Consider the following 15,169-nt stretch of genomic DNA (forward strand, 5'->3'; position numbering starts at 1 on the left):
TGATGTCAATTTGTGTTGAACTAAAATTATGATCAAAATACTAAAAATACATAAATTGTATCACTTTATACAATCCTTTTACTTTCTTTCATACACTTTCTCACTCAACGGTTTTTGCTTGTTTTTTTTTCTTCACTTCTCTCACCAACATTTTCATCAACAAATGCTCTTTAATATCTTATCTTGTGCTCAATATAATTCGGCAATCTCTTCACTTTCTACCCATTTTTTATTGGCACCAGTCACACGTAATAAGTGTTTTCTTTCAAAATTTCTTTCAAGTACGACTTAATTGTTGGGATGATATTTCCCAAAGAAACTTAGGAAACTGTTCAACATAACGATCTTCTCTGACAAAATAGGATTTAACCTTAAAATGAAGGTTTAACGATTGAAAAAATGGGTTTATCCAGAATTGTCGTACTGCAGTCAAAGTGCAAATTTTATATCATTTCACTATTTCTCTGATTTAAAATCCAATACAAATAAAAAGTCGGTCAAAAGTAGAAATATTTAGCCTCAGTAATAAATTTTTATTAATGAGGACTGTTTATTGTTTCTCGCATTCTCCATTTCCTCGGGTAATAAACACCTTTAACAACTTAGAATTCAATTGAATATAGTTTATTTATATACTGCGTCACTATTTGTAAATTATTAGGTTTGATTTTTTTTGGCCTTTTGCACCATTTTTCCTTACTGCTTCGTTTGAAAACAAAATGAAACACAAAATATTCAGAAAATTCTAAATATTTTCTTACCTTGTGGACAAATAAATCATGAAATTTCACTTCAAAGTGATACTGGACCTCATTCATTTGTTTGGCTAAAAGGAGGTTACTTGGAAAGATATAAGGTTATGTTAATCCTAACCTTAAAAATTCAATTAAATACTTTAAAAATATTCAATTTGTGGTACACTATGAAGTTGCCACCGAACGAGAGCTGCGCCATCTGGGAGAAACAGGGTGACAGGTGGAGTGAGAAGCAAGTGTCAGTGTATGTGTGGCTGTGAAGTGTTGCGGTGAAATAAAAAGCCAATAAGAAAAGTAATTTAGGTGTTTTATTAATCGCCGGTGAGTACCACAAAATGACGAGGAGGATGGGATAAGTGTGTAGAGTGTGAGGGAAAACCTGCGAGATGTTAATTAAATGTAAAATAGGTGTGAAAATGCAGCCAGTTTTCAGCGTGCTCAATTGAGGTTAGGTTTGAAAGAAAAGTTATCCGGAGACTGTTTTCCGGAGGAATTTCATGACAAAAAGCAGTTTCTTTATAAATAATCCGAGTTTAATAAATCATTTTCAAAGGGGGTACACGGGGAAAAACTTTTCTTGGAGAAAAAACAAGCATGTGAAAAATTTAGTATCCATGTGGAATCTTCCGGACAGATAATAGGAGAAGGAAAGCCATTCACTGAATGTGGATGATATCCCGTTAATAATTTGATTATTGAGAATGATAGGGAAGAATTGTTTACAGTGTCATCAATAATTTTGTAGATATTGGTTGCATTGTAATCAATAAATGTAATATGAGTGAAGAATAAATTTAATTAAATTTGTGATATAATTTGGCTGAAAAAATTGATTGGGAAAATTTGATTTGAAAAATAAGACTGGCAGGTTGACGGAAGAGTCAGGAAAATACATGATACTGTCAGGGGAATTTCAGAATGAAAAAAAATAAATAAAGAAAAAGGAAAAAGAAAAATCTGTATAGAAAATAAATAGATAAAATATGACTGAAAAGTGAATAATTGAAGGACTGATGACATGTTAAAATGTTTTCAGAAATTGGGATATATCCGAAGAAAATCCTCAAGATGCAGAGAGGGGAAATACATATGCCCGAGTTTAAATGTACGGGTTTTTCCGAAACAGATTTGAGAAGTGCGTGGCTCCGATGGAAACGCGGATTTATGCGAGTTGCTTCGGCATGCGGAGAAACCAATAAGATCAAACTCAGGGACTTATTGTTGGCATACGCAGGCTTCGAGTTGCAGGAAGTGTATCATGATTTAATGGAAGGGAAGGGGAAAGACCCAGACTCCGAAGATTTTGTGGAGTCAGATGACCCATTAAAGGTGAAAAATTTTGCAAAAGTATTTATGACATAGCAAGGAAAATGGAAAATTGTTTAAATACGTTTAAGTGACTTATGTTTTAATACGTTTATGTTACTTTTGTTTTAATACGTTTATATTACTTCTGTTAGGAGGCTCTGGATTTGCTGGACGAACACTTCATGCCCAAGAGGCATGAAAGTTACGAAAGAAATATTTTCTGGACTCTAACTCAAAAGCCAGAAGAACCGTATCTAGAGTTTTTGCTTAGAGCACAACGGCAGTTGAACAAATGCAAATTTGGGAAGACGGAACAGGAGCAAAGAGCAAATGCCATGGTGGATAAAATTATCCTCACTGCAGATGAGGAAATTCGTACTAAACTCTTGGCAAAGAAAGATATGGATCTTGACGAAGTACTCAGACTTGTGAAGGGTTTTTTGTCTGCAAAAACAGCCTCAAATGAGATCGGCAAAGGCAAGCCAAGTACATCTTCTGGAATGGCAAATACGGGATCCCAAAGCAGTGTTTACCAAATAAAAGAAAATGGTGGCAAGTTTCAAGCGAAGGGGGAATGTTACCGGTGCGGGAGAACGGGACATTATGGGAAAGATCCGAAGTGTCCAGCTCGAGACAAGATATGCTCTAAGTGTTCATTAAAAGGACATTTGGCTGCAAAATGCCGAACTAAAAGAGCCATAAAACGTCCTAACGAACAAAACACCGTTTCAATACCGACCAAGAGAGTACGGGTGAATGCCGTTGAAGATGTTTCAAAGAGAGAAGAAGAAAAATCGGATTCAAGCTTCATCTTCAATGTTGGGGATGGAGACGAATTCATATGGTGTCAAATTGGTGGCGTCCTGATTGAGATGCTGATCGATTCAGGGTCATCACAAAATATAATTGACGAGACTACATGGCAATATATGCAAAATAACGGAATCCAAATTCAAGATGTCGAAGGTCAAAACTCCCCAAAACAATTAAGAGCATATGCCCAGACAGAGCCACTTAGAATAATGAAGATATTTAAAGCAAATATCTCTGTTGTGGGAGCAAAAACTGGTGTTTCATGCAATACCACATTTTTATGTGGTAGCAGGAGGTTCTCAGTCGTTATTGGGGAAATCCACTGCGAAGTATCTTGGAGTTTTGGTATTGGGGCTACCCAACACTTCCGATCAATTGATTGGCCAAATAGAGGACCAAAGGATCACACCCTTTCCGAAGATGAAAGGAATAAAAATTGTGATACCGATAGACAAGTCCGTTACACCGGTAACACAACATGTGCGCAGGCCTCCAATCGCCTTGCTAAGCAAGGTTGAAGAGAAATTGGATGAACTGTTGAAATCCGATATAATTGAACCGGTACATGGCCCAAGTGAGTGGGTATCGCCTATTGTGGTAATCCCTAAAGACAATGGAGACATCAGACTCTGCGTCGATATGCGGCAGGTAAACAAAGCCATTAAGCGGGAAAATCACATGATGCCAGTATTGGAGGATTTTCTGCCAAAATTGGGGTCAGCCAGAATATTTTCGAGACTGGATATAAAAAATGCCTTTCATCAAATGGAACTGGAGCCTAATTCTCGACACATAACAACATTTATAACACATAAGGGTATGTTTCGGTACAGGAGGTTGATGTTCGGAATATCCTGTGCACCAGAGATTTTTCAGAAAGCCATGGAGCAAATTTTGTCACGTTGTCCTAATACCATCAATTATATAGATGATATTGTCATCTTCGGATCAACTCATGAGGATCATCAAGCAGCTCTGGAGATGGTATTGACCACTTTGAAAGAATATAATGTTTTACTAAACCAGTCGAAATGTATCTTCGGGGTAGCTGAGATTGAATTCTTAGGCCATCACATTTCAGCCAAAGGCATCAAACCAACTGAATCAAAAGTGGCTGCTGTCCAAAAATTCAGGGAACCATCAAGTAAGGAGGAAGTGCGCAGCTTCCTAGGCCTGATTACTTATGTAAGTCGCTTCTTACCCGACTGTGCTACAGCAACATATACCCTGCGACAACTCGCCAACAGCAAAGAACCTTTTAAATGGGAGGAAATTCACCAAACCGCATTTGACAATCTGAAGACGATGATGAGTGATGTGAAGACTTTGAGTTTTTTCCGGAACGACAGAAGAACAAGGGTCATTGCAGATGCATCTCCTATGGGTTTAGGAGCAGTGCTCGTCCAATTTGAAGATGAGACGGAGAAAAGACCTCTTATTATTGCCTATGCCAGTAAAAGTCTAACTCCAACGGAACGACGCTACTGTCAAACGGAAAGGGAGGCGTTGGCGTTGGTATGGGCTGTGGAACGGTTTCACATCTATCTAACTGGAAGAGAATTTGAATTGGAAACCGACCACAAACCACTGGAAGTCATATTTAAACCCACAACAAAACCCTGTGCTCGAATTGAAAGATGGCTCTTAAGGCTACAGTCTTTTACGTTCAGGGTTATTTACAAGAAGGGGTCCTCCAACATTGCGGATCCTTTCTCGAGACTTCCGGAAACAACAGTCAATACTCCTGACTTCGACCCAGCAGAGGAAATGTTTGTCCGCACCATTTTAGAATCGGCGGCAATAGATGTAACGGAGATTGAAAAAGCATCACAAGACGATCCAGAAGTACAGGCACTTCGGCAGGCAATTGATTCGGGAAGATGGTCCGACGCCATCCTTAAGCCATTCCAAGCTTTTAAATTAGAGTACGGATGTGTGGGCAATTGTGTCATCCGAGGGAACAAATTTGTGGTGCCGAAGAATCTTAGAAAACGCATGTTGAATCTGGCTCATGAGGGTCACCCAGGCGAAACAGCAATGAAAAGGAGACTGAGAGACCGAGTCTGGTGGCCCGGGATAGATCTGGATGTAGTGAAGATGGTGCAGTTATGTGAAGGTTGTCGATTGGTGTCGATTCCGAACAAGCCCGAGCCCATGATAAGGAGAGAATTGCCAGTTGGACCTTGGATCGACCTAGCCATCGACTATCTAGGGCCCTTACCTTCAGGAGAATATTTGTTGGTAGTTATCGACTATTTCAGTCGTTACAAAGAAATTGAAATCACCAACAAAATCACTGCAAGGGAGACCATTCTGCGACTGGATAAAATTTTCACAAGATTGGGTTATCCAAGGACGATAACTCTCGATAACGCCAAGCAGTTTGTGAGCAGTGAACTGGAGGAATACTGCAGGGAAAAAGGAATCTGCCTGAATAATACAATCCCTTACTGGCCCCAACAAAATGGCGAAGTGGAAAGGCAAAATAGATCTCTCCTTAAAAGAATCCGCATCAGCCATAATCTGGATCGCGATTGGAAGAAGGATCTTCAAGACTATCTAGTCATGTACTACACAACTCCACACAGCACTACAGGGAAAACACCCACTGAGTTGTGTTATGGCCGTACGATTAGGGGAAAAATCCCGTCACTAGGAGATCTTGAGACTTCTCCACCCAGCACAGACTATCGCGATAAAGACAAATTTGAAAAGGAAAAGGGGAGAGAGAGCGAGGACGCCAAGCGCAAAGCCAAAACCTCGGGAATAGTCGTAGGAGATGTGGTGGTGGCACGGAACCTACAACCAGGCAACAAACTGCAAAGTGTCTTCGGAAGAACCCAATATAAAGTATTGAGGAAGTCAGGGGCAGCGGTTCTCATCCAGGACTTAGAGACTGGGAAGCAGTTGGAGAGAAATGTATCCCATTTGAAAAAGGTTCCAGAAGGACAGCCAGAGAACGCTCTACATAGAAAGCGAAGCGACTTTGTGGAAGGAGCTTTCCTGGGATTTTGAAATTCATGGAAAAAAGGAGGGATGTGGTACACTATGAAGTTGCCACCGAACGAGAGCTGCGCCATCTGGGAGAAACAGGGTGACAGGTGGAGTGAGAAGCAAGTGTCAGTGTATGTGTGGCTGTGAAGTGTTGCGGTGAAATAAAAAGCCAATAAGAAAAGTAATTTAGGTGTTTTATTAATCGCCGGTGAGTACCACACAATTCATATTTATTCATCAGATTAATGCTCTCCTGCCGTCTTAGCGTTTCTTCCGAACGGGACGGAAACAATGAAACCCGGTACAGTAGACTCTCACTCAATCGGCTCTTTTTCAATCGGACGAAAAATTTTGTTGACAATTTTCACGTTTAATTATGAAGCTAATTTGCTCAAATTCGCTGTAGTTCTTCCTATTTTATCGTGATTCTTTATAATTGAGCGCTTTTTGTGGAATTTACAAAGGCTTTGACGCCCAAATCTATCGATAAACCGGATGACATTTTGCCCCAAATGCCCAATTGAGAGAGAGTCTACAGTAATTTCACTAGACCTCGTGAATTTAAAAGATAAGCCTGATCCTCCAAATTATGGGCTGATCCGTGAGTGTTATCGATACCAATCCTCATTTTTCGGGCTGATCCATAAGCCGATCCTTGTGTCTATTTTGGGTTTACGGACAATAAGGGTTCCTACTTAAGGAAACCTTATAATAAGGAATAAGGAATAAGGAAAAGAGAGGGTTAGAACACAGAGGCGGACGAAAAAGTAATTAGTCTTCGATTGATCACCGACCGAGAGTCGGAAAATAAGAACAGGTGGCATGTTACTATATCGTGCCAGATCGGCCAGATCCCTTTCTGATCTTTTAAAGATCTTCCCTTTGGATAATAGTGAAATCCCATTTGAACTTTATAATTGAAATCAGGAGACCCGTAACGACTGCAGACTATTCCCCTTCTTCAATCTACCGCCTAAGGGTACTTAGCGAGAACGAAAGAAAAACTGACGTAAGAGTTCCCTAAATAAATGAACCATCATATTTTAACCTTAAGAACAAAACAGTGGTGAGCAACAAAGAACACTTCTGTAGTGGTTGTTTCTGAATAAAATATTGCACATTTATGAATTATTGAGAATTAATTTTCGGTTCTTTTTAGGTTAAATAATAGAGAACCGGTGAGCGTCGGGGGATGGGGTAGCTTAGAAAAACACGATTCTTCCCAAAGCTTTCGGCTTGGACTCCAAGCCTTCCTCAGTGGCTGGGGTGGAAAAGAGCACTTTTTATTCTGTATTTTGATTTACAATTAATTTTCTTTTTGACTTTCTCAAATCTAGAATCTTCTTGCTTTGTCAATTGGTCTGGGGTTTCACAAAAAGTAAGTCTAATCGGTCTAATCCTCAGGTCTGTCAAGGCCCAAACGCTGCCTGTTTCCGGAGAATAATTATATTACCACACAGTGAACAGAGTATTAGATCTTTTCGATCTTTTATGTTTTCTTCTTGTGTAATTTTGAGGATTGTCTTCTTTATCAGAGATATCGAATAAGCTACACGAGGCAAATTGTTAACCGAATTTAATCTTGAATTTTGAGATTTCCTCACTGTTTCATATGAAAAAAAGAAAAAGCAACGTAGGTGTACTCTATTGTGTACGTCTTGTACTTCTTCGTGTTATTCTTTTTCTTTCTATCCATCTAAAACAGGAAATCTGAAAGTTCAGGATTAGATTCAGATTTTATTACAAGCCTATTGTACCGTAGGGCAAACTTAATCAGTTACAAGCAGAGAATGGTTGCACTGTACTTTAACTCGATCATAAATTCGGAACTCTGAAATCTTCGTTCAAAGGATTGACTCAAACAAAAGCTTGTCCTTCAAATCCTTTGAACGATGATCTCTGTTCCAAATTTGTGATCCCTCCAAATGCGGTTTAACCATTTCTCGCCTGTACGTGTTCTTTCCAGCCTCTTTAGTACCTGATAAAGAAAACAATATCGTTGAAATATCGCAGAAATCCTCTGTTTGCCTCCAAAGTTATGTCAAAGAATTTCTATATTGCACTGTCAGAGAATAAATTTTTGATGAATCCTTGCGAATTATACGGTTTTCGAAAATTACTTCATTTTCATGATTGTGGCGCCCTCTCATGATGAAGAATTAGAGTGACAAATGACAGACGGCCGGTGAGGACAGTGACTGCAGAAGTGGAAGAAGATAATAATAAACGGACGATAAGAGTATAGCACAAGTGTTGTTTAATATTGTTACACCCCCTTCTCCCAGAGGCTTGGGCCCCCACAATGATTCCCGGTCGAATTCAGAGTTATACAGACAAAACTTGATTACAAGTTTAATCAACAACAAGACAAATCTTAATATTAACCTTCCTCTTTCCCCATGTACACATTGAAAATACGACCTGCGTTTTGTATCTTCAAGTCTGGATAAGTTTTAGTTTAGAGAACTTCTGAACAGTTTTTCTTGTTCTACTAAAATGGGCTAAATGTTCACATCAAAGGGTTTACATCGTGAAACTTGAAACAGTGTTTAAAGTTTCAATCGAATGGTACAAGTTTAGATTCGATTCGCCTAGGCTGAACCGATTTCAGTTGATTCTGTACCAGTAACGAAAGGGTTACGAGACAAAAATTATTTTTTTCTTTATAATCGTAACCTCGGGAAAACGCATGGTAGTCTTTAGGTCCTCCCCAGAGCCATGAAGTTGTATTTCAGTCGAAACTACTGATGAGGAGACAACTTAGTATCTCCTAAGCCTGGGTGCATCGGACCGACAAGAGAAAAAACTATCCCTGGAGAAATTTAAAGCTTATTGACTTTTGTAAAAACCACTTCACCGAAATGTGATTGAAATATTTCGCGTCAGATGAGCAAGGTTTCACTTGACTACTGCGCCACTTGACGTGGAGTATTCAGTCAGTGTGACGTAAGTCATGGACGGCTGTCAAAGGATGGTACTAGAGTTGGCACAATTAGCTTCGGAGAAAATTACTGAAATCGCACTCACGCCCGTTAGCTCTTTATAGTGGCACCGAGAAATCGGCTCGCACACTCCGAAGATTCTTGAGTAATACGTGCGACGACCACTCCTTCTGTATCGACATAAAGGAGTCGATACAGAAGGATTTGATTCTGCAGTGTTTCAAAAATTGGCTTTCTGCTTTAGTAAAGTTTTCCGCGGTTTTTCGGAGACGGAATTCACACCCGCCCCTTACATTCTTGGCAAGAATACTTGATTTTCAAAGTTTGACATCAGAGTTAAAGTTCCATGGAAGTTTCTTAATTGTGGAACTCATCTGATTGTGACTCTCGGCCAGAGAGCACCCATCAATTCAACTATAACGAGTCTGCGCGATTTATCTAAGATCCGCCAGAAGAGTCTCAACTGTGGAACTTATTCAGTACACAAACCTAATGTTTACCGGAAATATGACGCTAATGGCGCTGCACTTTACTTTCGTTCAGTTCATAGTAAAATACCCAGCAACGAAAGAGTTCCCTGTTCGACCTGTGGCGACGGTGGCGGCCTCCCAAATGTTCAGAAACTGGTGGCCATCAAGGAGAACTATTGCTTCAACCACGTTCGCTTTTTCCCAGCCCGTAAGGATTTACATTGGACCGAACTCTGTTCCGAACGCGTTTGCTGAACGATGTTCGAATAGGGAACTTTCGTTGCTGGGTAGATAAGCGTCCGCCATTTTGACTTAGGATTATCTTCGTTCATTTTTTTTATTTTCCTGAAATTTTGTGTTTCACTTCTTTTTACGCGAAGTAGCAATATGATATTTTTCTAGTAACATATTAACTTGAACCACCCAAAATGTTATCCCACTATCAGATATGGCGCTTCCAAAAACCAAAACAAGAATAGAGAAGAAAAAAGTTTAACTGACCAGCAAAGTTCATTCAGGTTGACTTCCACTGACATTTCCACTTCCGGCTCCCGAAGATGCCGAGTTCTGCTTCAGCTTGTCAAACAGCTGCAATTTTGACCTAACAGCTCCTTCGCAGACAGTCAAACGCTGTTGCGTTGGCTTTTTGTCCAGTTCCAGGCAGAAGGCTTCATAGTCGACATTGCGACTTTTGTAGTCGGTGTAGCGTCTGTCAAAGCCATACTCCCGCCGCATATCGGCAAAGCATCCTGCCAGGGGACTAGCAGTGCCAGGGTAGCGCGATTGTGATGAGAATTGGGACGGCGTCGTTTTGAGTGATTCAGGTACACTGAATTGCTTAAATGCTTGACCCTTTCGCTCAAAGTATTCCACAATTTTGGCAATTTGGGCGGATCTTGTGTTGGGAATTGCTGTGTACGATCGATCGTCCCACAGAAGTGAATCTGACCCAGCTAAACTGCTAATGTCATCAGAACTGTCCGTATAAATGGACGAAGTGCGATTTTTGCAGTAGAGCAGTTGATTTGCAAATTGACTTTTCTGTATGAGACTATTAATCTCTGAGTCTAGGGCTAGGCGATTGATTAATCCCATGTCAATGGATCTTGTGTCAATGTCAACATTGCTACCAATCATATGACGACAGTGAAAACGCTGCTGCTTACGCGAATCTGACAACTCCAAATCATCCAAACTTCGAAGTGAACTTACCGGTGTTGAAGCATCTTCAAACATCAAGATACTATTGGAGTCATTGAGGGTCTGACTTGATAATTCCAAATCATCCTTCTTTGGTGTCTGATACGGTGTACCGTATAAGCAACATGGACAAATTGGAATCCGTTCCGGAGTGTCCATATTGATGCGATCATAGCAACAGGGACCTTTGTATGATGCTGAAGATGTTCCACCGCCAAAATCTTCATTTAAACACGAAAAAAATCCACTTTCTGTCGATCCTCGACGATTTAAAACCTTATTGTTCTCATAGCAAACTGTTTCACTTGAATCTGATTTGCTCTTCTCTATCATCTCTTTCTCACACGTTTCTCTGTCACTTTGGCTGTCAGCCCTGTCAGTCCTGCCAGTTCTGTCACTATTGCAGCCAACTTCACTCTCACTCTGACCACTCTTAAACAGTGGATGACTGAATAGTGAATTGGCTTTGAACTTTTTAATTGTACCTGTACACTTTTGCAAATCCAACTCAAGGTATTCCTTCGTCTCTTCGCCATCTTTGATCCTTCGAGCTTTCGGAACACCACTCTCGGTGGGCACATTTTTTTCACACTTACCACCACCACTGTTGTACTCTTTGCGTCCACTTATGGGAGAATTTGGAAGACTCTTTGGGGTTATCTCACCATTTAGGCCGCCTTTGTCAAAATAACTCCATTCCTCCTTCACCAATGGCGATGACATCTCAAAGCACGAACTAAACAAATCCCCAACTCCTGCTGTATAGGAACTTGGATTGGCTCCTAGGATCTTCTTAACACCCCTCAACTGAGCAAGGGCAGTGAATGGATTCAATTTGGTATTTTCTCCCCCAACACGTGGCTTATACTGTGGATCCTTGAGGAACATCGTTTCAGCCACTTTTCGTAGTGTCACATTGGAATAGGTTGGAGAATCAGGTGTTGGTGAATCCGGTCCCTTACTCTGCCTATTCAGCATATGACATCGTGCTTTGTCACTCGGTGTCGTATGCTGCGGAAAGACAATAACATTCTCTGACATCGAACGACGATGCTGAAGTGGTGCATGATCCTTCAATTCACTCTTATTTCGCATTCTAACGAGTCCTTCCTCCTCTTCACTCGATTCACTCGTGGCGGCATTCAATCGAACATCCACTGAATTTCTTTTACCATTCAAATTCCCAACCCCATTTGACACAATACCATTTGGAGCCTTCTCACTGTTCGCCGTTACTCCAGTCAATGGAGACGATATAATGTGCAGTATACTGTCGTCATCATTGATTTTGTCCAGTAGCATGGTCAGCTTCTTTACAATCTCTGCAAATGTTGGACGACTCTTTGGATCATACTGCAATAAAATGGGACAGACAAACATAATCAACCGGGAATTTTCCTTATCAACTCTACAAGAACTCTCTGTATTTAACATGTTAAAATATTTAAGTTAGAACTAATTTTTAGGTTAAGAATAATTATCTAGAGAATAAGAAAATATTATTGTAAACAGATTTTAACAAGATATGTCATTAGCTAAGGCTATTACGAATAGTTTGCTTTTTCAATCCAGGTACTAAACTTGATGTCCTGGAAGAGTTATGACAAAATGTTGTCACAACTGGGAAGGGGGCAGTTTATTTTAGAGCAAATGTTTTACATGAATTTATAAATATGTCACTTAGTGAGTATCAGTGATCAACGCTACAAACGTAGACTTCATAAGATCCAATTCGAGTAAAGGATTAAAGGAATCTATGTCCCGCAGATTGTCAAAATTTCGAAAACCAAAATCCCAAAAGGGTCGAAATCTTGAGAGGATCGAGATCCCAAATAGGTTAAAATCTCTATAATCATAGGCCTGAATTCTGAGACCAAGATCTCTCTCTCTCTCTCTCTTGTTTTACGTTTTGGCTGTCAGACTCAATCAGGTCCATATAGCCATTTCGCTCACTCTCATTTACATACGAGTTCCATCTGTTTTTTTTTTCATATGTTTGTTCCTCTCATCCCTCCCTATCATTTTTCTTTTTGCTCGATCACAAATCCTTTTTTTTTGCTCCCTTATCTTTTATCATACTTCCTTCTTGATATTTTTGCGTTCAGTTTGTAGCTTTTAAGGACGTTCAAAAACGGTTTTCCAATTATTCACCGGACGCGCTTCGATCAGGAATCGAACCGAGGGCCTCTGCGCCACAAAGCCAACACTTTGCCAATTGAGCTACCGAGACCCTGAGACCAAAATCAATATCTAAATTTCCAGCTGTCAAATATTTCCAAGATCAAGATTTCATATTCTGACGCGAAGCATTTGCGGAACTTAAAATGTTTTAGCTAAGAACCAAAATTTCAAGATTTTCCACAATTAACTAAACGTTATTTCTGACAATTATCTTCATTACTTTGCCGAAATTATTGAAATTTCGCCATATAAATTAGAAAAAATAATTATAGGTTGTATTAAATAATATATGACAGGATATTTTCGGGAATAAAAGTGCACACAAAACTTGTGACGTGTAATAAACCCTGGAATGCTTATGCAAGATGTCATTCTTTTGCAGGTATACAGCAGGGTTCCTCAAATTTGAACATTTGGGGGGTGTAGATGACATTTCTCACTCCTCAAATTTGAACCATATTTTCATAAATGTAACGGTATTCATATGAAATGAACTTTCCCTAAATTAAGAAAAAGAACTTTAGGGAATATATCAATGTAATTTATTGTTAAAGAAATGGGATTTGTTTAGGAAGTTAATATAGTACGATAATATTGAGGAAAAAACAGAGAAAAATAGTTCTAATTCAGACTCCACGCAAAACTTTCTTCACATAACCTCAAATTTTACATTTTGAACTCAACCGTCGTTCAAATTTGAGGAGTTCAAATTTGAGGAACTCGACTGTATTCTCAGGGTGTTGTACTTCAAAACATACATCTAGAACGTTTTGAACCACTACGATTAAATTATAAGATCAAACATAGTATTTGTCATAGGCATTCTCTTTTTGTATTATCTCTTATAGAAACATTCTTCATTAAAAATCGATTTCCGCATGAAACTCTTCAAATTGTTACTATCTTGAAAATTCCAAGCACCTCCGAGAGGTTCTTGGAATTATTTCAAGAAGATAAGAAATTTGACTTCTTGAAATCTTGAAATAGAGTAAGTGTGCCAAACTTCGGCATAGTTGCATGCAAGCGCCAAAGTCTCAAGTTTGAAATGTAATATTTTTAATACAAATTTAATTTTTTTGTTACTTCTTTTAAAAAGAGTGTTGCTCGGAACCTTCTCGACAGTTTATCATCTTTATTTTCTCTAAAGTCATTCTTAATACATTTTAAAATGAATAAAAATGTAGACATAGGTTTGGTGGCCTATTTCGGCCACCTTCATTCTCATAGTTCCTTGCCCTTCCGGAATTCTTTCAGTCTTTTTAACATCATGTCCTTCGTCTAAGCAACATTTTTTTGTTATTTTTTGCATTGTATAACCTCTAGAGTATGCAAAATTAAAAATTAATGGAAATTTGAAGAACAAAAAAACTGGCCGAAATTGCAAGCAGGCCGGAATTTGGTACATTTTTTGAAACCCTATTGGTTTCAGAATTATAAATCCTAATATCCACACGGTTTGTATCTTAGATTTCAAGATTCCGACATTTGACAGATTTGACATCTTGATTTTGATTTTTTGATTTCAGAATACCAAAATCTTGAAATTTTCTTGATCTTGATCTTGGTCTCAGAATTGAGGTCATAAATCATTTTAAATTGAATCAAAAGTGCGAAGTGTAGAACAGTGCAGGGTAGTGTTCAACAACTCGCGAAGTGTAGGAGAGCTGGAGCTGCGCGCACGTCCTTTTCTATCAGTTAGAATATCGTTACCTTTTGTTAAGTGCAGTGGGTTTGCCGAGGGGTTACTCATTGGAGAAACACAAGCCATTTGGCTGAGAAACGGTTTCAGAAACGAGGAAACATTACTGGAAACAAGAGAAACATGCTTGGAAACGGGGAAACGTAGCTGGAAACATAAAAATGTTTCTGGAAACGCGGAAACACAAAATCCCCTGTAAGAAATTGAAACTTGGATAGAAACATGGATAGAAACACGGAAACATGAATAGAAACACGGATACATGGATATAAACACAGAAACATGGATAAAAGCACGGAGACATGGATAGAAACAAGGAAACATGGTTTGAAACGAAGAAACATAACTGAAAACATGCTGGAAACGAGGAAACACACCAAGATACGAGAGAAACACAATTTTTTTTAGCGATAGAAACAGAAACAGAACCGGAGAAACATTTCTCGTGTTTCTGGAAACGGGAAACGCAAGCCAATTTCTTTTCTTATGAGTAACCCCTCGGGGTTTGCACAAGGGTGCAGCTCTTCAATGGGTAACGATAATTCCCCCCGCGAGTATCGGACTGTGCTTGGTGTCTCATCACGATTTAACAAGGTAGTTGGCAACTTCTTAATTTTTCCTTTGCCAATAATATCCTGTATTTTATGCGTGTTTTGGACATTTACAAATTATGGTTTCCGTTTTAATCGTTCAAAATTTTGGATTTTCAGGATTTCGATCCATTCTGAATTTTAACCAATTTGGGATTTTAACTCTTTGGGATTCTTGCTCTTTAAGATTCTGATCCATTCTGAATTTTGGCCCATT

The 15,169-nt window shown here is 39.2% G+C and overlaps 2 protein-coding genes across 5 annotated transcripts in view; one reads left to right on the forward strand and one right to left on the reverse strand.

Moving 5' to 3' along the window:
* Positions 1-502: 502 nt before the first annotated feature.
* LOC129799599 (serine/threonine-protein kinase dst2) overlaps positions 503-15,169 on the reverse strand; it is a 56,754-nt gene continuing 42,087 nt past the window's right edge. Inside the window, exons 7-8 of one of the 4 annotated variants that reach the window (XM_055843625.1) lie at positions 9,784-11,835; positions 503-643 (exon numbers count right to left, since the gene is read on the reverse strand). In XM_055843625.1, the coding sequence (XP_055699600.1) occupies positions 9,793-11,835 (2,043 nt within the window). In that variant the 3' untranslated portion in view covers positions 503-643; positions 9,784-9,792. Of the gene's footprint in view, positions 827-9,760; positions 11,836-15,169 lie in introns of those variants that run through there. The other 3 variants (XM_055843624.1, XM_055843623.1, XM_055843622.1) reach the window with 3 other exon arrangements.
* LOC129799600 (uncharacterized protein K02A2.6-like) lies at positions 804-6,055 on the forward strand. The gene is made up of 3 exons (XM_055843627.1): positions 804-1,076; positions 1,792-2,084; positions 2,216-6,055. The coding sequence occupies exon 3, from the start codon at positions 3,297-3,299 to the stop codon at positions 5,889-5,891; it is 2,595 nt and encodes an 864-aa protein (XP_055699602.1). The 5' UTR covers positions 804-1,076; positions 1,792-2,084; positions 2,216-3,296; the 3' UTR covers positions 5,892-6,055.

This window comes from Phlebotomus papatasi, chromosome 1 (genome assembly GCF_024763615.1).
Source record: "Phlebotomus papatasi isolate M1 chromosome 1, Ppap_2.1, whole genome shotgun sequence".
NCBI lineage: Eukaryota > Metazoa > Arthropoda > Insecta > Diptera > Psychodidae > Phlebotomus > Phlebotomus papatasi.